The following is a 22437-nucleotide window of genomic DNA, read 5'->3' as shown; positions in this document are numbered from 1 at the left end:
GAGGCTTTGTAAAAGATGTCTGGTTATACTTTTGATTGGATTGTTATTGATTACTCGATCGTTTTGTCTTCAAAATGTCAGAAAATACAGAAATATGTCCATCATAAGACCAACAGACAATAAATGAGCCTTTGTTTAAATGTTCAAAGATTCTGATTCATTTCTGTAACTTGTATGAGATTGAATATTAAGAAGTTGTGAACTTGGATGTTGGGATGCGTCTGGAGCGACGGTGAAGATATGAGTTTTATAATAGAAGGATTAAAGGAGAGGATCTTATGTTAAATCAGGTATCAAACATAAACTGTGTCATGTGTTCAGAGGATTCAAAGAGGTTCACTTCTCTGCAGTATAATCTCTTCTTTGTCTCTGTGATCGTCACAATCGAGGGAAACTCTGCAGATCTTTAGTTTCAGTGCTGGTACACAGAATATCTTCTGTCATGGCAGCTTTAATCACCTAACACCCCTCAACACTGCAGAAAAGTCTTCTTATCTGTTGCTGTGTCGAGGTGAAGCTGTATTGATGTGAAACACTGATACAGAGGAATCAAATCGCTTCTTCTGGATTGTTTTTGAGTGTTGGAGTCGCTCCCTCTTTCATTTCAGCTTCTGATTGCAGGAAAACGATCCATGAGTTAAAGGAATAGTCTCGGGGAGGAGTGTGTGAATACTGGCTGCAGTTCTGCGTAAACAAATCAACATCACATTTCACATTTTCTCGAAAGTTTCCATAAAAATGTTATCATCGTATCTTATTGTAATTCGAAGATATTATTTTTGAAAAACATTTTCACAACAACAAATACAATCTGTGTATCTACCCTGTTGAGTTTTGCTCTTCTGTTGGTCGGACACAAAACCTTTTTAGGAGGCAGAAACTGAAGCTTCCTCGACAGTTGTTTTACAGTCCGTCTATTAAAACATAATTTTGTAATCCAACATCTGGATAATTTAACATGTAAACCAGAAAAATTAAACCAATAACCAGAATAAAATCTTTTTTCATCTTTATTGCAAAGTCCAGCAAGGCAGAGATGAAAAACACATGAATGTGGCAGAAATGATACAAAAGTTCAGTATTTTATAAATCTTTAGCTCAGATACAATGACATGAAGTGACAGATTTATTTTAAACCGCAGTAGTGATCCTGGTAAAAAATATTTACATGGAACGTCTTTAAACATCTGCATCTTCATAACTTATTCAAGACAGATTATCAAACAGTCCCAGTGATCAGAGTCCATATGAAGGGCCACTTTAGTCCACCTCCTCGATGGTGGGCCCCTGGGAGCCGGCTCCTGCCTGCTCTCCACAGCTGCCTGCAGGCGTTCCTCCCTGATACAACCTGCTGATGATGGGCTGACACACTTTCTCCAGCTCTTTCTGCCGGTGTTGGTACTCGTCTTTATCAGCCAGCTGGTTGTTCTCCAGCCAGCCAATGGTCTCGTCACACTTCTCAATCAGCTTCTTCCGCTCCTCCTCGCTCACTTTGCCCTTTAAGTTGTCGTCCTGCGCGGTGCTCTTCATGTTGAAGGCGTACGACTCCAGGGAGTTCTTGGCAGCGATTATTTCCCTCTGAAGGTCGTCCTCAGCTTTGTATCTGTCGGCGTCCTGCACCATCCTCTCGATCTCTTCTTTGCTCAGACGGCCCTTATCGTTGGTGATGGTGATCTTGTTCTCTTTGCCGGTGCTTTTGTCCACCGCGGACACGTTCAGGATGCCGTTGGCGTCCACGTCGAAGGTGACCTCGATCTGAGGGACCCCTCGTGGAGCAGGTGGGATTCCTGTCAGCTCAAACTTGCCCAGCAGGTTGTTGTCCTTGGTCATGGCTCTCTCCCCCTCGTAGACCTGGATGAGGACCCCGGGCTGGTTGTCAGAGTAGGTGGTGAACACCTGGGTTTGTTTAGTGGGGATGGTGGTGTTGCGTTTAATCAGGGATGTCATGACTCCTCCAGCTGTCTCGATACCCAGGGACAGAGGGGCCACGTCCAGCAGCAGCAGGTCCTGAACGTTGCCTGAGGTATCGCCTGTGAGGATGGCGGCCTGGACGGCGGCACCGTATGCCACCGCCTCGTCCGGGTTGATGCTCTTGTTCAGCTCCCTGCCGTTGAAGAAATCCTGCAGGAGTTTCTGGATTTTGGGGATTCGTGTGGAGCCTCCAACCAGGACGATGTCCTGGATCTGAGCCTTGTCCATCTTGGCGTCCCTCAGGGCTTTCTCCACCGGCTCCAATGTTCCCCTGAACAGGTCGGAGCACAGCTCCTCAAAGCGAGCCCTGGTGATGGAGGTGTAGAAGTCGACGCCCTCATACAGAGAGTCGATCTCGATGCTGGCCTGGGAGCTGGAGGACAGGGTTCTCTTGGCCCTCTCACAAGCTGTGCGCAGCCTCCTCAAGGCTCTCTTGTTCTGGCTGATGTCCTTCTTGTGTTTCCTCTTGAATTCCTCCACAAAGTGGTTCACCATGCGGTTGTCAAAGTCTTCTCCGCCCAGGTGAGTGTCTCCAGCCGTGGCCTTCACCTCAAAGATGCCGTCCTCGATGGTCAGGATGGACACATCGAAGGTGCCTCCGCCCAGGTCAAAGATCAGGACGTTACGCTCTCCTGTCTTGCCTTTGTCCAGACCGTACGCAATGGCGGCTGCCGTCGGCTCGTTGATGATCCTCAGGACATTCAGTCCAGCGATGACGCCTGCGTCTTTAGTCGCCTGTCGCTGGGAATCGTTGAAGTACGCTGGGACTGTGACGACTGCGTTGGACACCTGCTGGCCGAGGTAGGCCTCAGCAATCTCCTTCATCTTCACCAGGACCATGGAGGAGATCTCCTCAGGGTAGAAGGTTTTGTCCTCCCCTTTGTACTCCACCTGAATTTTGGGCTTCCCTCCTTCTCCAACCACCCTGAAGGGCCAGTGCTTCATGTCAGCCTGAACCACCTGATCATCTATCTTTCTTCCAATCAGCCTCTTGGCATCAAACACAGTGTTGCTTGGGTTCAGAGCCACCTGGTTCTTGGCCGCGTCCCCGATGAGCCTCTCGGTGTCAGTGAACGCCACATAGCTGGGGGTGGTCCTGTTGCCCTGGTCGTTGGCGATGATTTCTACCTTTCCGTGCTGGAACACCCCCACACAGGAGTAGGTGGTGCCCAGGTCGATGCCGATCGCTACACCTTTAGCTGGAGCCATCTTGATTGTTTCAATTTGTGTCCTAAAGATGCGGAGACAAAAATCAGAAAGGAAAGTCAGAAAATTAAATACCGACAACAAACATTATTGCTTCTGTAAGAGCATATTTTTTTCCAAACATACAACAGAGCTCTGTCTGAGCCCTGGACTTGGAGTCATAAGCATGGAGCACAACTGGCTGTTAAAACCTTAAACAATTATGAATGAATCAAAGAAGAGATTATTGTCTTTGGATAAATAACTGACTGTAAATTTAAATTAGTCTGACAGGTCTGACGACCACTGCAGTCTAAATCTGACAGCTATTCAGATGCAGTTTGGTGAAGTGTTATCTTTCTATTAACCTCATTACAATGTATATTCACAGATTTTGCAAAAAAAAAAAAAAAAGTAATGTGATATAGATTCAAGGCGACACATACTTTATAACATAGCTTATTTTAACACCAGTAGCTTAAATTTAAACTCAAGAAGAAAGCTGTAGCACTTATCCAAACGCCCAGTGCGTCCAAAATTGACAGTTTTTCTAAAGGAGTTTGGTGAAATGTTCATTCAGTACGAGCAGATACCAAGTAGCGACTTAATCCAACAAAATGTAACAATATTTCTATAATTCGCACATAATTTTAAGGATATTTCAGATGAGAGCAACACAAATTGAACTGAAGTAGTGTACTTACCCTCGTTAAAAGATGAAGATATAAAGAAAAGAAGAAGAAGAAGTTTTTCTTCTGTGGTGTCGCTCCTCTGGTCACCGTGTTGTGGATGTTGTAGTCTCACTCTTCATCCTCATCCTCATTTATACTCTCTCTCTGCAGTCTGGCTGTTTCTCGAGCTTTCTCCACGCTGTCTGCTCTTGTCCAATCACAGAGCTCAGCGACGGTTCTCGGCGTGATGACGTCACCGGAAGCGTGACTTCGGGAAGTTTCTACGAGCTTCTGGTCGGACGGAGAAACAGCGTGCGTCTGAAAACAGTGAAATAAAGTCAGTTTAAAGTGCAAATACAACAATTACCGCGAGTCTCGGACGAACTGAACAAGAAAATGATGTTACACATTTATAAACGCAACCAAATACACGAATACACGAATTCAATGATCCTTTAAACTCCTAATGTTCATACTAGCAGGCTTAAATGTACATTTCGTGCCTGATTAACAAGTTGTTTTAATGCCGAATATTTGCTAAGACGTTAATGATGAGTCCTAATTAATTAAATGACTTTCACAAGACTGCATATTATTCAGACGACCAAAAAGGCCTAAAATTGATAGTTTTTCAGATGGAGTATTGGTGAGAGGTTGCTTTGAAACGAGAAACACCTCTTAGAAGGACATTTTTAAACATTTTATTCAACATTAAACCAACAGTTTATAATTTTCCTATTAAACCAGACAACAGTTTAGTATTGTAATATATTGTAGCCAAGACACAGCAATAAAAAAGGGACTATATACCTGTTTGTATGTTAACTTTAAAAAAAGTAGTGAGTTATTGGCTCCAACATAGTTTGATTATTAGTTAATTAAACCTTTATTTAATACAAGATGTGAGCGTGGAGGTCACTGAAATAATTATTACCACCAGGTTCACAGCGTCATTCTTTATGTTACCAGCAGGTGACAGCAGAGCGAGTTCAGATCTGCACAGTTCAGAAAGTCAGGGACTGAAAAGAGACTCATGGTGAGAAGCCGACTGCTTTCACCCACTGATGATCGGACACTTTACATGTTATTATAATTATAATAAAGGATTTTTAGTTCAGAAGAAGAATGAGTTATGAGGTCAGGACTAACTCAGCTGTCTGACACACTTTATTTTATTATTTTATCCAGCTACACACCAATGCCACAGCCTGAAAGACTTAGAAAAGATCATTTTTTTACCAATATATTTTAGAAATACTTTGCACATCTATTTCATAGCTCAGGTTGCGTAGGAGAGGGACAAGTCGATCAGAAGTTGCAATCAAACTCCTGCATGCTGTCTAACTTACAGAAGAATTACATGTATTTTTGCACTGAGACTGTGCAGGAGCTTGATTGCAACTTCTGATCAATATATTTTTACTAAAAAACTTTAAAAAAACTGACTGATTTAAGTAGCGAATCATTTAGGGCAGGCCATGTGAAAAAAGTAAAATCCCCAGGTACCAGACTTTCATCTAGTCTGAGTTGTAAAACTCAGAAAAACAACATTTAAAACAGGAACCTGAAAAACTGAAGTGAACCAGCAGCAGAAACAACTTTGTAATGGAGCTGGACTCCACATCACAGCAGACACAGCTGACGCTCAGGGCAAAACAAAACATATTTGGTTGTGTTTATAAAGGAGGGCGTGTGTGTGAGGTGTGTGAGGTGTGTGAGGCGTGTGAGGTGTGTGAGGCGTGTTGCCTTGGACGGAGCATGACAGTAGAACAATGCACCTGGCAGGTGGGCAGGTTTACAGCAGCCCGACAGCTTCCTGTGCACATACGAGCAGCCACAGTCCAGAGATCACATCATGGAGCTGCAGCTGTTCGTCTGTGTGCTCGTGGCCTTCACGGTTTCAGGTGAGTGATGTTAAATATACATATAAATATAATATAATTATATTCTCAGTAGAGTAACAGTGTGATAATCCGATTTATTTATTGATTTGAATGTAAAGAAATCTGAATAGAACAGATCGACTCTCCTGTTTCTGACAGTTCATTTTTACTGTATCAGGATGTGTGTTCATGTGTTTACTGGGAGTTTTCCTTCGTATGTGCCTGTTTATAAAAGAGGTGAAGAACACATTTGTAACCTCACCTGTTCCCACAGGTGATGTAAGGTAAGAGAGAGAGGGAATTATAGAAACTTCAGGATCAGTGGTTTCATCTAAAAGATATTTCACTCAACACGAAAATCCAGAAGAGCCAGTTTGACTGAGCGTGTTGACTGTTCACACACGGCGGGTCAAACACCTGAACTCAGTGATTTGTCAGGATTTATTAGGTAACAAAGGAATCTGTCATCTCTCTTTGTGATTAAAGGAGCATTATGTAGATTTTGTGAAGAAATGTTCAGATCTTCATTGGCTGATTTTTTTTTTATATACGTCGAAACAGACTAAACAAACAAACTCATGAATAAACAAACCGGCCTTTAAAGGACAACACAGTTTATACTGTTTTACTTTGTTTAAATGTGGCGGACCCTGCCACCTTTCTAGCTTCAAACAGTGTTCTGGGAGCTTATTTTCCTCTGAGAACAGCTCGTTTATTCACTGATGGAAACAGTTTGTATTATTACCTCATTAATATTGTAAATATAAAAAATTCTGAGTTTGGATTTTTTTTTTTTCTCCAAAACTACATAATGTCCCTTTAATAGATCCATATATTTTTGTGGTGGAGTGCTGAGGAGGAAGTGAGGACAGCAGCAGCTCTGCAGTCTGACGGTTCACCACTAAGAGTCCAGGGTCTAAACACTGGGTTTTTCACCTGGATGGACGGTTCTGCAGGACGCAGCAGTTCACGCTTCCTGACCGTCTCAGCCTTGACGTACTTTATTTGAGCATTTCTATTTCAGTTACTTTACAAATTAAGATTTTACACAGAAAATAAGTCACTTCAAGAACAAGAATCACAGGACTTTACCTCAGTACAGTCCTCAGTGTAACACCACGTTACTTTTAAAGTCCTTCTGGAGAAAGATATCTGGGTCGGCCTGAGCTGAACCACCAACCCAAGTGTAAATATTTGACACTGGACAATCAGATTTTTCTTTTGTACTTAGTAACTTATTGGTCTGAGAGCTGAAGCCCCGCCCCTTCCTGTTCCCTCATGGACCTTATTAATAAAGCTTTGTCTGCAGTGATGAAGAGACAGATGATGTATTGATTGTCAGGAAGGGGCGGGGCTTCAGACATTCAGTATCAGTGATTATTTGTGGCGGTCAAAGCATCATAAGATGTTAAAATAACTCATTTAAACATGACTCTGAATAGAAAGATTTGGCAGTGAGAGATCAGTTACGTCTCACATTTCTTCTCTTTACTTATCGTTTCCGTCTGTGGTTTGAGCTCATGCCACTTTATCATGAATACGTGAGAAACCAGATGGTTTAGTTTTTTTCAAACGAGTGAAGACATTTCAAAATCACTGTACAACAAACAAGCTGACGGTTTCCTGACTAACGGAGCGATTATTCTTTGTCTCTCCCACAGGAAGCAACGCGCAGCTAGATGGTGAGTTGAGTTTAATTTATTCAATTAATTTCTCTTTTGCAAAGAAAACACACACAACTGTCACGGTTCAAAACAGCCTTTAAACTGTCAACATTAATCCAGGACAGCAGCTTCCAGACAAACTCATCAAACTGGAGGGAGAGAGTGAGATATTGCTTTTTATCCCCACTGAAGTTAAACTGTCAGTCATCAATCTCATGTCTGCGTGTTACTTACAGAGCTGGAATCAGGAGGTGATTAGCTTAGCTTAGCTTAGCATAGCATACAGACTGTTAGCCTGGCTCTGTCCAAAGTTCAGAAATGCACCTAGCAACACATCTAAAACCAGACAGACATGATTTTTTTTTTTTTTTTTGACTTTTTTGACAAGAAACCTTTTCTTGTTATAACAATATGCTATTTATCAGGTCATAGAGCTGTTTCCCCATTCCAGTCTTTACGCTTAGCTAAGCTAATCGCTCCCTGGGTATAAGTCTGTTCATAACGCACAGATATGAGGTTGATATCCATCTGAACAGCTCGTTCACACCAAGAAAGTCAAAAAAATGTGTTGACCCAACGTCAAACTGACCTGAGCCCTGTCACCCTCCTCCCTCCTGCACTCTGATACCCATCAACACTGGGTTAAATGCTAGTGTCAGCACGCTTACAAGCTCATGATGACAATGCTAACACGCCAACATCATCGACCTACAGCGGCGTCATGAACTCTGCCTGTTTCCCTCCAGTTTGTGGCACCGCACCGCTCAACACCAGGATCGTGGGAGGGGAGGATGCTCCTGCAGGGGCCTGGCCCTGGCAGGTCAGCCTGCACAGGAGCGGCGGCCACTTCTGTGGAGGCTCCCTGATCAACAACCAGTGGGTCGTGACTGCTGCCCACTGCTTCGACAGGTGAGCTCTGATCCCGTCACACGTCTCAGCACTTCACCTGACAAACGAGGGTATAGACCATATTCACACGGCGGCCATTTTCTGATAACGTCACTCCCAGGGTGGGAAGCGCAAATTCTGGGATGTTATTAGTGTAAACGTGAGGCATCGTTAGATAAATCCCAGTTTTGGTCCACCCCACAGTTCCTAATTAGGTTTTTTAGAAGATAGAAGAAAAAGGTTTAAATAGTCACATCTCTATTTTAAGACGGTCAATAACCGAACCCTTCCTGTGGGTGTGTCTGTCACATATTTAAACATGTTGTCTGTTTTTTTGTTTCTCAGCACCCTCACGTTCGGCCTCATCGTTTACCTCGGACGTGAGACCCAACAACTCCTGAACGTTAACGAGCAGTCCCGGACAGTGATCAGGATCATCAACCATCCGGACTACAATGTCAGGCCAAACGACAACGACATAGCTCTGTTGCAGCTGTCCTCACCTGTTGAGTTCACTGACTACATCAGACCGGTGTGTCTGGCAGCGCCGGGCAGCATCTTCGACGCCGGGACGACCTCCTGGGTCACCGGATGGGGAGCCATCCGAACTGACGGTGAGATTTGTTCAGTCATTTTTACATTTGTTGTTATTTATTGTTGTGTTTTCTGAGCAACTACAACACAAGACCCATATAACTCAGTGAATTAAGGGTTAACTTTGACGTAACCAGAGTTGCTGATTGTTAGAAAAAGTGGAAAGATGAACCGAGATGGTTTTATAGTTTTATTTTGTTTGTTTGTTTTTAACAATGATAAAATTACTGATTCTGTAAATGGAGTCTGGTGGTTTTGGCGAGAGTGATTTTTGGTGGCTGTTCCCATCCATCCCATAACGCCAGAATAACAATCCGAGCCAGTCGTTGGCATAAACAAGAGCTTTAAGTGGACGCACCGTCAAAAAGATAAGAAAAAGGGTCCAAGTTGAAAAGTACTGAAGTTTCCCTTCAACATCAAAACCTCAAAATGGGAAAAACAGCGGTGGAAGAAGTAATCCTAATGAGTACTTTTACTTTTGATGCTAACAGTATTTGTTACACTGTGGTGTAATATCAGATCTGATATCAGATCTGCTGGCAGCGCTGGAGCCTGAAGGCAACAGTTTTGATTTACGAGTCGGTCCAACCCTCACCTGAGCAACAGGGCGAGACCGAAAGAAAAACAGAGAGGACAGAAGATGAATAGGACTGTGACCACAGGATCAACCTGTTGCTCCTCATGCCATCAGTTCCTCCATCAGTTTATGAACCTGCCATGACGTCACCAGTGGTGCAAAGTGCAGACGTCTGTCCTCTCATGAGCTCAAAGGAGCGATCCAAAGGGATGAGTCATTCTGAGAGGCTCAGCAGATAAACACTCATTAACTCTTTACAGTTTCAGCAGCAGAAACATCACATTAATCTCTACAGGGAAGTAAATATAATCATTTTATCATTTCAAGGAACCCTGAAGTCCTCATGGGAGAAATACTGTAGTGCTTTTCACACTGCACTTAGCCTGAGGGAGCCGTTAGCCCCGGGCTGAGGGAGATGTTAGCCCCGGGCTGAGGGAGATGTTAGCCCCGGGCTGAGGGAGATGTTAGCCCCGGGCTGAGGGAGATGTTAGCCCCGAGCTAAGGGAGATGTTAGCCCCGGACTCAGGGAGATGTTAGCCCCGGGCTGAGGGAGCCGTTAGCCCCGGGCTGAGGGAGATGTTAGCCCCGGGCTGAGGGAGATGTTAGCCCCGGGCTGAGGGAGCCGTTAGCCCCGGGCTGAGGGAGATGCTAGCCCCGGGCTAAGAGAGATGTTAGCCCCGAGCTAAGAGAGATGTTAGCCCCGAGCTAAGAGAGATGTTAGCCCCGGACTCAGGGAGATGTTAGCCCCAGGCTAAGAGAGATGTTAGCCCCAGACTGAGGGAACCGTTAGCCCTGGGCTAAGAGAGATGTTAGCCCCGAGCTAAGAGAGATGTTAGCCCCGAGCTAAGAGAGATGTTAGCCCCGGACTCAGGGAGATGTTAGCCCCAGGCTAAGAGAGATGTTAGCCCCAGACTGAGGGAACCGTTAGCCCCAGGCTAAGAGAGATGTTAGCCCCGGGCTGAGGGAGATGTTAGCCCCGGGCTGAGGGAGCCGTTAGCCCTGGGCTAAGAGAGATGTTAGGCCGATTCTGAGCATTTAAACACAGTTCAGGAGTCTCAGTCTGAGGTCTGGTGTTAGACAGCAGATACTTCTGTATCTCTTGTCAGACGGCAGCAGAACAACACATGATGAAGGCAGTGGTACAGCCTGTGGGCAGGTTTAACACTGATGCCTCCTTCTTCTTCAGTTCCCCTGGGCTTCCCTCAGAGGCTGCAGGAGGTGAGTGTTCCCGTCGTGTCCAACACTCAGTGTGACGCTGCGTACGGTTCGATCACCAGCAACATGATCTGTGCCGGCCTGGACCAGGGAGGAAAGGACTCCTGCCAGGTGAGTCTGTGTGGAAAACCCTCCTCCATCAACCGCTGACACACTGGAGCAGAATCAGAACCAGTCTGTTTTAAATCTCATTGTTGATTAAATAAATCATTTAAAAATGCTTTGGCTCTGATGCAGCATGTAATCTGCAAAGTAACTAGTAACTCAAGTTATGAAATGAATGTAAAAAGTACAATATTAGCATCCAAACTGCAGTGGAGTAGTATGAAGTAGCAGAAAATGAAAATACTCAAGTAAAGTACAAGTACCTCAAAATTTTACTTAAGTACCGTACTCGAGTAAATGTACTTAGTCACATTCCATCATGGTGATTACCCACAAACTAAAGTCATCATAATAAATACATTAATTAATTATACTTTGTATTTATAATCTCAATCTGTGAAGTAACTTGTAACTGAATAAATAAATGTAATAGAGTACAATACATCCCTCTGAAATGTAACACAGTTGGAGCATAAAGTAGCATAAAATGGTATAAACATTATACTTCTGTCGATGACTCGAGTAAAAGTACTCAGTTACTGTTGCTGGTGCTGTAACGAATGTGTGACCCTCAGGGCGACTCCGGCGGCCCGATGGTGAGTAAAAGCGGCTCGACGTGGGTTCTGGCTGGCGTGGTGAGTTTTGGACGCGGCTGTGCTGAGGCCGGCTTCCCCGGAGTCTACACCCGCGTGTCCCAGTACCAGGACTGGATCAACAGCCAGATCACCACCAACCAGCCCGGCTTCGTCCAATTCCAGGGAGACGGGTCGACCTCCGGAACCACCCAACTGGTGTCCCTGTCTCTGCTGCTGTCCGTCTTACCGGTTCTCTTTGTCTGTGTCCTCTCATAGGAGGTTTAATGATGCACCAGATTAGAGTCCATATATTAATATATATAAATATATTATATATTATATAAATATATTATATATTATAAGTTCTCATTAAAACAAGCAACACATTGAACCCGCCGGCCTTCACAGCAGTTTGTGGAGTTTAAGGTTTTACAGAAAAGACAGAAATCAGAAAGTAATGTCAAAATGTTTTATTATAATTATTATTATTATTATTATTTAAAAGCAGTATATTTAATGTTAACACTGTTTTACTGTGTGAGAATTACTGGAAGATGTCTTGTTATATTTTTGACCAAGCTGCAGCTTATTAATATTTTGGTTATTAGTTAATTAATATATTTATTTTCCTAATTAATTATCGTAAAAGTTCTAATTGTTTTTTATTTTATTCAAACAACATTCTAAGACAAGTTTTTTTTTGTTTTACTTTCATAACAGTACAGAAGACAGTTTCCATTTAACGACATCACTCTTCAACAGGACGACGTGTCACCTGAAAATGAATATGTTGAGTTATTAAATTGTAACACGTCAGTCAAAGTAATTAAAAAAAACAAACTTCAACACCAAACTGATCAGTTTTTGTCCTGAAACCGATCAAACACGCAGAAAAAACGAGTCTTTGTTCAAATGTTGAAACTTTCTGACGTCTTTACCTGAAACACTGTGATTGTTTGAGCTCAAACATGAAACGTTTGCGACGCTGAATCTAAGAAGTTTATGAAGTTCATCCTGTGAGTGGTGAACATGTGTCTGTCATTAACTCATCACTGTAACTACTAATGCACTGAACACCCACAGCTGTGATTTACTTTCTGCAAACGATCAATATTTACATGGACGGAGGTTTAACAGGACACACTGAGGCAGGATTCACTGCACATCACCTTGTACAGATAGTTTTTATTATCTTTCTTTATTTGGTGTCTGATTGTGAGTAAATTCTTCTGGGATACATTTTAACAACACCGAGTACAATCTGTACGTACATCTGTCCTTCACACTGCATTATGTTCAATAAATGATTTTTTCTTAACATTTGGAGTTATGAAATAAACATTTTTATTGTCCTTTCTTAAAAAAAAAAAAAATGAGGTCCAAATTCTGAGTTTAAAGTCAAGATTTTCTGAGAAATTCTGAAAAAAAGTCAAAATATTTTGGAAAAAAGGTCCAAATTCTGAGTATCACAGTCTGTAGTTCTTCTACAGATGTCTGAGGAAAAACAGTCAGTGTTTATCTCATATTTTTTTCTACAATAGGAACATTTCTTTCATCAGGTTTAGTTCGTGCAGAAATGGACCTCCACAAGTTTCTCTCCCTCTTCCTCCATAATTTATTCATTTATCTCTGCCTCTAACCTTCGTTATCTTAGAGACCACAACGAGATGATTACAACTCGAACTCTGACTGGAGGTTCAAAATATCTTTATTGTCCCGAATACGTGGAATAAAATCACGACCTGTTTTAAACTCGGGAATCACTTCTCAGATGCAGGTGGGTGCTGCACGGTACCTCTGATCCGTTGTCCCTCTCCACCACCAGCCTCAGCACAATGACAATCACCTGAACGCTTCATCTTCTTCGCCTTCTTGATTTAAAGAAGTAAGAAGTGAATGACAAACGCAGAAAGCACTGCTCCCACAATCAAATACAAAACAGACTTCCTATCTACTATCCTCTCCTGTCTTCGTCTTCTGGCCATCTTCTCAAGACTCCTCCTGTGAATGACAGTAAACGTACAGTTAGAAACAAACATCAGTCGGTGCTAACAAACACATTTTACTCTGAAATAAGACTCGTGTACATGTTGGGAGGCAACAACTTCTGTCAGACTGTCACATTATTGCTCATCATGTCTGAGGTCATTATCAGTGAAATGAGACGTTCACTGGCGTCAGTGTTTCAAAGACCTCGTCACTTCACACACATACTCGATGACGTCGAACTGCTTCTTCTGCGTCCGACACGTCTCTCGAATGGCGTCCGCTGCATCCTTCAGTGATTGGCTCACTTCAGACACTTGATACATCTCGTTCCATTTGTTGATCCCCCGACGACCGACCATCATCAACTCACAGCCTCCTTTCACCGCCTGATGGTGAAGACAAATGACGTACGGATCAATACTTGATTTATTTTCATTATTGAAGTTGAAGTAAAGTCTCAAGCCTTCAGTGTAGGAAGTGTGATTATATGATATTTAGATTAGATCTCATTTACTGCGATTATCAAACAATACATGTAGTTAATGAATCTTACCTCCAGTCGTGCGTCACCTGCTGAGACGTCTGTGTTTCCAGTTAGAGATGAGAAGAACTGGTAAATATTAACGGCATGATCTTTTGCTGCAGCTGCTGCTGAATAAAGCTCCTCGGAGCTCTGCTGGATTTTTACCATTTTCTGATCTGCATTGAAATAAAACTCTGTGCTGAAATCGTCTTCCTGCTTCAGTCCACTTCGTCTGGCCACGGCTCTCACAATTTCAGTCACGACGTGTCGGTCCACCTCGTGTGAGCCTGCAGAGGGAAGCTTCTTCTTCACCTCTGCCCTCATTTGCTTGAGCTGATTCTGGATTGTTTCTGTGTACATGTTAAGCTTCTTTACTATCTCCTCCGCCTCTTTCAAGGTGAAGTAGTATGAACCACGCTGAACGACCTCAGCAGTGGCGGTAATGATGAAACTTACACCTCTAAATGCTTTTTCTAAGACAAATAAAACTGGAGCAGCTCCACTGGCAGGTGTCCAAAGGATCGCGATGTTAGCCAGGATCTTAAATACAGCTGCCAACACCTGCACTATGATGCCAACCAATTCTGCGATGCTGCATTTTTTCCTGACTGACTCCAGCTCATTGGCCAGTTTCTCCAGCAGCTCCGCACAGCGAACTCCCGCCTCGATCCAGGAGAACATCCGCTCCAGCAGCTGGTCAGCTGGAGCCATGATGGAGGTTTTTTCTTGTCTGTCTGAACCTCCAATCAGAAACCAGAGAAGTGTCACACCGTGATCAAGTCTGTAAAAAAAGTCAGAAGAAGAATTAGAGAGCCAGAGGAAACTCCTTCTGCAGTTGAAGAGCATGAAATACAAGCGAAAGCCCCAAAGTGGACGTAACTGTTCGGACTCAGAGCTGTGTCTCTGAAAGCTGTTCTGCTTCAACAAACTCCGGAAATTCAAACTACTTCACTGAGTTTTTAGCAGGTTCTGATGACAAGAGCTCAACGGTGGTGTGTAATGATACAGATAAAGACCTTACAGAGACCTGTCTCCTCCACATCTTTACAGAGACCTGTCTCCACCACATCTTTACAGAGACCTGTCTCCACCACATCTTTACACAGACCTGTCTCCATCACATCTTTACTCAGACCTGTCTCCACCACATCTTTACAGAGACCTGTCTCCTCCACATCTTTACACAGACCTGTCTCCACCACATCTTTACAGAGACCTGTCTCCACCACATCTTTACACAGACCTGTCTCCATCACATCCTTACACAGACCTGTCTCCACCACATCTTTACACAGACCTGTCTCCATCACATCTTTACAGAGACCTGTCTCCATCACATCTTTACAGAGACCTGTCTCCATCACATCTTTACAGAGACCTGTCTCCACCACATCTTTACAGAGACCTGTCTCCACCACATCTTTACAGAGACCTGTCTCCATCACATCTTTACAGAGACCTGTCTCCACCACATCTTTACAGAGACCTGTCTAAATAGTAGAGACACAAACACAAAATATAGGAAATGTTATCCCCTTAAAAACCGTGTAGAGTGATTGGATAACGAGTGTTATTGAGGCTGTTTTGCACAGATATGCATACAGGTGGACCCTTTTGTGTGTCTTACAGGGAACTGTCTGAAAACCACTGATTTAAACAGACTAAAGATTGTTTTTAAGTATTTGTTATTAATGGAGATTTGAAAATATTGACACAATGAAGTTGAAAGTTTATTAAAGCACAGAGAAAGTAAAAGGTTGTTGTCTGAACAGGAAATAAGAGCGTCTCTCTTGTGCAGACTATCCGCCAGCTGTGGTCCACCACAGCTGGAGTTACAGCCGAGGAATTCCCGCGATAATTACATAATCACGCACGCCAGCAGTTATAGGTATGTGTTGTGTAGGATGTGTAGGACAAGAGCTTGTATTTGTCTCTTTTTTGAAATATTTGTGCTGTCGGAGTGTTTTATTTTGAAAATCAGCCAGATGTCCTGTTGTTGCTTCGTGTCTGACTTCCGGTCTGCTCTGTGCTGAATGCGGCTGGTTTGCTGCGTCGTAAATACTTTTCATGCAGAGTCTTCATGAACTTGAACTTTCTCTCTCAGTCTGTCCTCATGTGCATTAAACATACAAAGTGTGTTGAGACAGTGATTAACTTCACCTCCAGCTTTTTACATGTGAAGATATTAACATGAACATCTTCAGCATGAGAAGTGAAAATGGAAAAATAAGAAGAGTTTCTCACCTGTTGCTGGAAGTTCAAATCAAGAAGAAAGTGACCTCAGCGCTGTGGGTCGTCTGTCCGACTGCAGCAGAGGGTCTTCTTCTCTGGACTTTGTTCAGCAGCTCGCCTTGTTTAAGTCATGTGACTTCCTGGAAAGGGAGCAGCTGCAGAAAAGAAAGGATGTTTATCTTCACCTCTCAGCCTCTGAGCTGTGGTTTGTTACAACTTTATAACAAGTCCAGGCAGCTTCATCTCCTCCAGTCAGAAGTCTGATGCTCTTCAGTCAGTTCAGGGAGGCAGCAGCACGTCCATCCCATCATGACGACCACATGTTGTGTGACCTCCTGTTTACAGCTCCTGTTGTGAATAAACAGCCATCAGCTGAACAGGAGCGACAACAAAGGAAATATGAGCTGCAGTTACTTCAACAACATGTTTCAGACAAAAAACCTGCACATTAACATTTCCTATGTTAGAAAACTCCAACTGAAGAGTAGTTTTATCCACTGATGGAATGTAACTGAGTACATTTACTTAAGTACTGTATTTTCAGAGAGTTTTGAAGTACTTCACTCAAGTATTTCCATTTTCTGTTACTTTCTACTCCACTACATTGATCTGACAGCATTAGTTACTAGTTACTTCACAGATTACTGCTGCATCAGAGCCAAAGTAACTATTTTTCATCAGTAATCAGGTAAAACAGTGATTGTGATGATCAGTCCACAATCTAAACTAATCTTCTTCCTCAATTTTGAAATGTCCTGGAGATTAATGCCCAACTTCAAACTTTCTGCACTTTCACCTCTAAAACACAATATTATTTCATGGTTTCCAGTAACATTTTGTAGACTGACTGACGTGATGAAGTTCAGCTCATGTAGCTTCAGCTTTGGACTGGTGGCCGACCCAGAGTGTCAGTGTTCCATTCAACTGTCTTACAAATCAGACCTTAAACTTTGTATCACTGATTTTCAAACCGAAACATCTTGTAGAAGTTGTTATCTATAAAATCCATCTGATTTGATGTATTTTGACCTTTTTGACTGTGATAAAGTAACTGTGAGTTCCTGTAAACCACCTAGTTTATTATCAGTGAGCAGGAGAGCCACGTAGCACTGCTTCATCACCTGTACACTACCTGAACACTCTGGACTTCGACCTTATATTTATGTTTATCAGATCATTTGATTTATGACTTGACAACCTTTTATCCACTGTTCCCGGCTGATAAATATAAAGACAGTATCAGGTTCAGTTGACGCAGACTGAGACCTGAGACAGTAAAATTATTGCCAGACTTCAAACTTTCTCCATTTTCACCTCTAAAAGACAATATTATGTCAAAGTCAGAGTGAGAACAGTGTGTAACTAAAGTGGCCTGTAAAGACGGACTAGTGAGCAGATGAGTCTCCGTGTTCGCTGTGAGGACGTTTAATGTCCCCGACAACCTCTGTAGTCTCATTCAGACACTTGTTAGCAACCGCTAACTGTTTTTAACACATGAAGAGCTTTATAATTAAACTGTGGACATTTAATGATGGAGTTTATGTCACAGAGCCAAACATGTAAATATCTTAAAGGTGCAATATTAGAATAACCGCTAACTCCTAACTGAAGCTACCGTTAGCTAGTTAGCTCAGTTAGCTGTGCAGCTAGTGGTCCAGACTGGGAGCTCGGGTCATCCAGCGAGTGTCAGTGTTTACCCTGCTAACACAAGAGCCTTGGACCGAGACAGGCTAGCTGGTTAGCATGCTAACTTCAGTAGATATCTCTGCAAAACACACACACACACACACACACACACACACACACACACACACACACACACACACACACACACACACACACACACACACACACACACACACACACACACACACACACACACACACACACACACACACACACACACACACACACACACACACACACACACTTCTTTCTTCACACTCTGTGGATCATTCAGGTTGTTACGTCCCTTTTTATTGTCCAGGGGAACAGGGAACGGCAACACGACAAACCAAGGATTTAGACAAGACAACGTTAACGATTAAAGAAAAAATGTTTAATGAGGGTGAACTTAGCTCACAATGTGGTTTACAATATGTGGGGGAGGAAAGGACGGAGGTGGAGCGCCAAAGCAATGAAACCAATAAAACAAAACAAGGCCTATACTACTTCTTCACACTGAAAAAACCTCTGTCTTCTCTAATAATGAGAGCTCAAAACAACTTTCCAAACAATACACAAGTGGCATCCGTCCACTGCTAACCTGGTGTTTCTAGACAGAGTTCACTACGTGATGAAGTGTACAGGGCACCCCAACTTACCTAACTCCTTTCTCCCACCACATCCCTTTACCAAGCCAAAACAAGTCTGCCTGAGCAAGTGTATCATGTGCCGACCAAATGAAAATGAGCGAGCTCCTAAGCCAGGCTCCCTTATATTGGGCCTCCAGTCAGGTGATTGGCCACCTCAGAAATTACTGCAACAGGGGGCGGTGACTTCGTGGCCTCACAGGTGCAGCTCGCCTCCTCGTCAGCGCCTGAAGGAAACTAGGGGAGGGAGAGACAGAAGAGAGGGAGAAAGAAAACAAATCCTCTGCCCCTGCTGGGCACGTAACAAGGTCATTTTTCAATGTTTTAACTGAGATTCTGACATATTGCACCTTATTTTTTATTTGCAAAACCTTATTTCAGGCATCTCAGAAAAATCCCCCTGACTCTGAGTTTTTTGTGACACCTCCCACACCGGACCACTGAGGACCCCTGAGGACCACTGAGGACCCCTGAGGACCCCTGAGGACCCCTGAGGACCCCTGAGGACCACACTTCTCAGACACATGGACAAGATGGATGACAGAGTGTGAATCAAGATTTATTCATTTAAAGACAATTCTGCTTTGAATTGGACAACAAAGTTAGCGTTAGCTAGCAGAAGTGTGAGTTTCTAACCATGAACAAACACTCATCTGTTAGCTTCTGATAGCCTGCTGCTAAAGGAACTGTTAGCTTCTGATAGCCTGCTGCTAAAGGAACTGTTAGCTTCTGATAGCCTGCTGCTAAAGGAACTGTTAGCTTCTGATAGCCTGCTGCTAAAGGAACTGTTAGCTTCTGATAGCCTGCTGCTAAAGGAACTGTTAGCTTCTGATAGCCTGCTGCTAAAGGCACTGTTAGCTTCTGATAGCCTGCTGCTAAAGGAACTGTTAGCTTCTGATAGCCTGCTGCTAAAGGCACTGTTAGCTTCTGATAGCCTGCTGCTAAAGGAACTGTTAGCTTCTGATAGCCTGCTGCTAAAGGAACTGTTAGCTTCTGATAGCCTGCTGCTAAAGGAACTGTTAGCTTCTGATAGCCTGCTGCTAAAGGAACTGTTAGCTTCTGATAGCCTGCTGCCAAAGGAACTGTTAGCTTCTGATAGCCTGCTGCTAAAGGAACTGTTAGCTTCTGATAGCCTGCTGCTAAAGGAACTGTTAGCTTCTGATAGCCTGCTGCCAAAGGAACTGTTAGCTTCTGATAGCCTGCTGCCAAAGGAACTGTTAGCTTCTGATAGCCTGCTGCTAAAGGAACTGTTAGCTCACGTAGCCCTGCTCAGTGTCTAATATTAATTGTTGACTTAATGATTGTGATCATTAATCTTCACCAGCTCAGTAATTAAGCTCCTATAGATGATGAGAGCGTGTGGATATGATGTGTGTGTCGGCTCCAGTCTTCAGTGTAAATGCTCTTAAATAACTTTTATCACTTTATTAGTTTTAAATTAAGAGTCGGGTGACGTCTGCTGAACGATGTGTCCAGTGAAACATCGTGATGGACGATGACATCGTTGTTTGTGCATTAGAGGCAGCGTGTCCCCTCAGTGTTGCCGTACGGCAGCAGTTGTGTGTTCGCTCACCACTGCAGCTGCTGTTTCCCACCGTTGCTCTGACATGAATCTCCATCTGTCTCATCCTGCAGAGGAAACTGTCTCCTGTTCCCACCGACACACATCCCTGTGACGGGTTTAAAAGTGTCCTCGTCTCTGCAGCACACGTCCGTCACTGAGCTTTGTTCGGCCTCGTGTGTATAAAACAACAATGGCATCGTTCATCCGCCCTGTTCAACCCTGTTTTAAATAATCATAGTGATCAAACTGGTGATTGGCTGTTTGTGTTCTCAGCCAACAGATAACATGAGTACATGTCTGCAGAATACACTGTGACGAGTCAGCTCTGACACTTAGTTAATATTAAAGGAGCCTCTCTGATGAACCAGCTCCTGCAGGTTCTCGTTTACCTGAGTGAAGTGCTGCTGAATGTCGCACCTCTGCCTGCCGTACCTGTGGTCATAATAAAGCTCAGAATATTTGCTCCAGTCGAAAGCTGAAGTTATGTAATACCACTCAGAATCTTCAGTCACGAAATATTCATCTTGGGTGATAAACCCTGGTTCTCCATCAGTAATCTCACGATACCTACACTTCCCTCTTATCAGCTCCCTGTGCTTCTTGAACAGCAGGTCCAGGTCTCTCAGGTAAGCAGAGAGGAGTCTCTCTACAGGGTCGCAGCTTTGAGTCCCTCCCAGTCTCACCAGGTGAATCAGCATCTGGATGTGGAAGGCTGCCCCGTTCACCCAGGCCTTCAGAGCCTCAGGCGTCACGTACCCGCCCCTCACCATGGAGTTCTTCAGCTTGGTGATGGCGGCGCTCAGCTGGACCTCGATCCGTCTGATGTCGGGCCCCAGCTCCTCCGTGTTGTCGATGTGCATCATGCATCTCTTCAGACACTCGTCGATGTGATCCCAGACCTCGGAGGCCTTCTCTTCAGCAAACACACGTCGCAGAGCCTCCTTTGTGCTCTCCTCAGGTGGACCGGAGGAGTCCATATCGATGAGCACGGCGATGGCCGGCGCTCCGAGGCCCGCCAGCTCAGGAGCTGGAGTCAAGTCACCCAGCTTCTCCATCAGGCTCTTGATCCAGTCTTCAGCGCGGCTGCCCGCCTCCTCTTTCCTCTTCTCGTAGTGTTGTCTCAGGTGGTCTGAAGAATCCAGACTGGTGAACATCTTGATGGTCTTGTTGACTCTCAGATCTGGACCATTGCAGATTTGTCTCACAAATTCCTCCTTATCTCTCTTCTCCTTGTCCCTCCTCTCCTCTTCGCTCATCCCGTTACCCATCTTCTTGTTTTTGTCAGGATCAGATCAAAGATGTCAGCTGTAGTTTTCTGTAACACTGCAACACACAAACAAGTCAAGTTGTTCAATCACTGAGGTCTTTAGAAGGAACCGACCCAACCTGAAGTCGATCTGTTTGATTCTGAGGGACGAGTTCGTTAAAGTGCGACGCCTGTAAACAGCAGAAACTACAGTGTGTTGCACAGAAAATTCAAAATGGCTGCCAAGAGGCTTTTTTTCACATCTTGGATGTTTCATGTCCCAAATTTCTTAAATCTACATACAAAACGTACAGCGAGGGCTTCTCTGTTGAAATGTTGGTGGTTTCACACAGTTTATAAAGTTTGTTTTAACTCAACAACTCTTAAAATCACTACATTTGTTAAGGGAGTCTGGTGATGTTGTGTTACTGGTTCAATAGTTGGATCACTTCAAACAGACGGTGTGTTCACAAACATCTGCTGACACCGACAGGTAACAGAGAACAAACATGTCATTTACATCACACTAGTCGTGTTTCCATGAAGCGTTTTGAAGAATATCACCTTCGAAATTTTATGGAAACAGCAAAAAAGTTTGTGCGTTCGCTTCAGGTGGTTTTTGTCTTTTGTGAGTCAATGTGCAAAATGTTTGATGGAAACAGATTTGATGGAATAAACTCTGATGTAGTGAACATGCAGCTCACTGATCAGCTGTTTCCTGTCTGACATGAAGACCTTTCTCCATTTTGTCTCCTGGTCTGTTTACCTCTTCTTCTTCTTCTTCTTTTGTTTAAAGTTTATTAAAGCACAGAGAAAGTAGAAGGTTGTTGTCTGAAGGTCTCGTTCATCAGACGCAGGAAATAAGAGCGTCTCTTTAGTACAGACTGAGCAGATCCACAGGAAAGATCTTTGGCTTTTCATGCAGAGTCTTCATGAACTTGAACTTTCTCTCTCAGTCTGTCCTCATGTGCATTAAACATACAGAGTGTGTTGAGACAGTAATAAACTTCACCTCCAGCTTTTTACACATGAAGATATCAACATGAACATCTTCAGCATGAGAAGTGAGAACAGAAAAATAAGAGGACTTCTCACCTGTTTCTCACTGTGGGTCTGACTGCAGCAGAGCTTCTTCTTCTCTGGACTCATTTCTGCAGCTCAGTTTCTGTGGGTCTGTCTGCAGACCTGCAGTGTGGGGTCGCTTCCGGTGCAGCTTCCAGTCTCGGGCGGGGAAGTGCATGCA

At 43.7% G+C, this 22437-nt stretch overlaps 3 protein-coding genes across 7 annotated transcripts; 1 reads left to right on the top strand and 2 right to left on the bottom strand.

Moving 5' to 3' along the window:
• Positions 1-992: 992 nt before the first annotated feature.
• Positions 993-3973, bottom strand: LOC141019459 (heat shock 70 kDa protein 1-like). The gene is made up of 2 exons (XM_073494387.1): positions 3861-3973; positions 993-3202 (listed from the first exon to the last, which is right to left on the bottom strand). The coding sequence occupies exon 2, from the start codon at positions 3178-3180 to the stop codon at positions 1261-1263; it is 1920 nt and encodes a 639-aa protein (XP_073350488.1). The 5' UTR covers positions 3181-3202; positions 3861-3973; the 3' UTR covers positions 993-1260.
• A 1709-nt stretch (positions 3974-5682) lies between these two features.
• On the top strand, positions 5683-18098 carry LOC141020002 (trypsin-like). The gene is made up of 8 exons (XM_073495038.1): positions 5683-5731; positions 7372-7392; positions 8121-8283; positions 8608-8876; positions 10620-10759; positions 11329-11577; positions 17807-17827; positions 18060-18098. Exons 1-8 carry the CDS (start codon positions 5683-5685, stop codon positions 18096-18098), a joined length of 951 nt encoding a protein of 316 aa, XP_073351139.1.
• LOC141019480 (uncharacterized) lies at positions 13019-22370 on the bottom strand. Of its 5 annotated transcripts, none has more exons than XR_012180776.1 (6): positions 22290-22370; positions 18397-21271; positions 16085-16420; positions 13871-14621; positions 13543-13703; positions 13019-13329 (listed from the first exon to the last, which is right to left on the bottom strand). XR_012180776.1 is itself a non-coding variant. In XM_073494413.1 (5 exons), exons 3-5 carry the CDS (start codon positions 14549-14551, stop codon positions 13206-13208), a joined length of 966 nt encoding a protein of 321 aa, XP_073350514.1. In that variant the 5' UTR covers positions 14552-14621; positions 16085-16420; positions 18397-20272; the 3' UTR covers positions 13019-13205. The 5 variants fall into 5 exon arrangements, 2 of the variants coding, with proteins under 2 accessions (XP_073350514.1, XP_073350515.1); XR_012180777.1 differs by lacking the exon at positions 22290-22370 and adding an exon at positions 21335-21374; XM_073494413.1 differs by lacking the exon at positions 22290-22370 and having other exon boundaries at positions 18397-20272.
• Between the last annotated feature and the right edge of the window lie 67 nt (positions 22371-22437).

Source organism: Pagrus major, chromosome 23 (assembly GCF_040436345.1).
Source record: "Pagrus major chromosome 23, Pma_NU_1.0".
Classification (NCBI taxonomy): Eukaryota; Metazoa; Chordata; class Actinopteri; order Spariformes; family Sparidae; genus Pagrus; species Pagrus major.
Note: the sequence above shows the minus strand (reverse complement) of the source record. Positions and strands in the feature narration are given on the sequence as shown.

Excerpts from the sequence above, each read along its gene's own strand:
- LOC141019459 (XM_073494387.1), bottom strand. The coding sequence starts at position 3,180 with ATGGCTCCAGCTAAAGGTGTAGCGATCGGCATCGACCTGGGCACCACC.
- LOC141020002 (XM_073495038.1), top strand. The coding sequence starts at position 5,683 with ATGGAGCTGCAGCTGTTCGTCTGTGTGCTCGTGGCCTTCACGGTTTCA. Across the intron at positions 8,877-10,619 it reads GGGAGCCATCCGAACTGACG|TTCCCCTGGGCTTCCCTCAG; the intron begins GTGAGATTTGTT and ends CTTCTTCTTCAG. Across the intron at positions 11,578-17,806 it reads TGCTGCTGTCCGTCTTACCG|CTGGTTAGCATGCTAACTTC; the intron begins GTTCTCTTTGTC and ends GAGACAGGCTAG.
- LOC141019480 (XM_073494413.1), bottom strand. The coding sequence starts at position 14,551 with ATGGCTCCAGCTGACCAGCTGCTGGAGCGGATGTTCTCCTGGATCGAG. Across the intron at positions 13,704-13,870 it reads CAGGTGACGCACGACTGGAG|GCGGTGAAAGGAGGCTGTGA; the intron begins GTAAGATTCATT and ends CTTCACCATCAG. Across the intron at positions 13,330-13,542 it reads AAGCAGTTCGACGTCATCGA|GAGGAGTCTTGAGAAGATGG; the intron begins GTATGTGTGTGA and ends TGTCATTCACAG.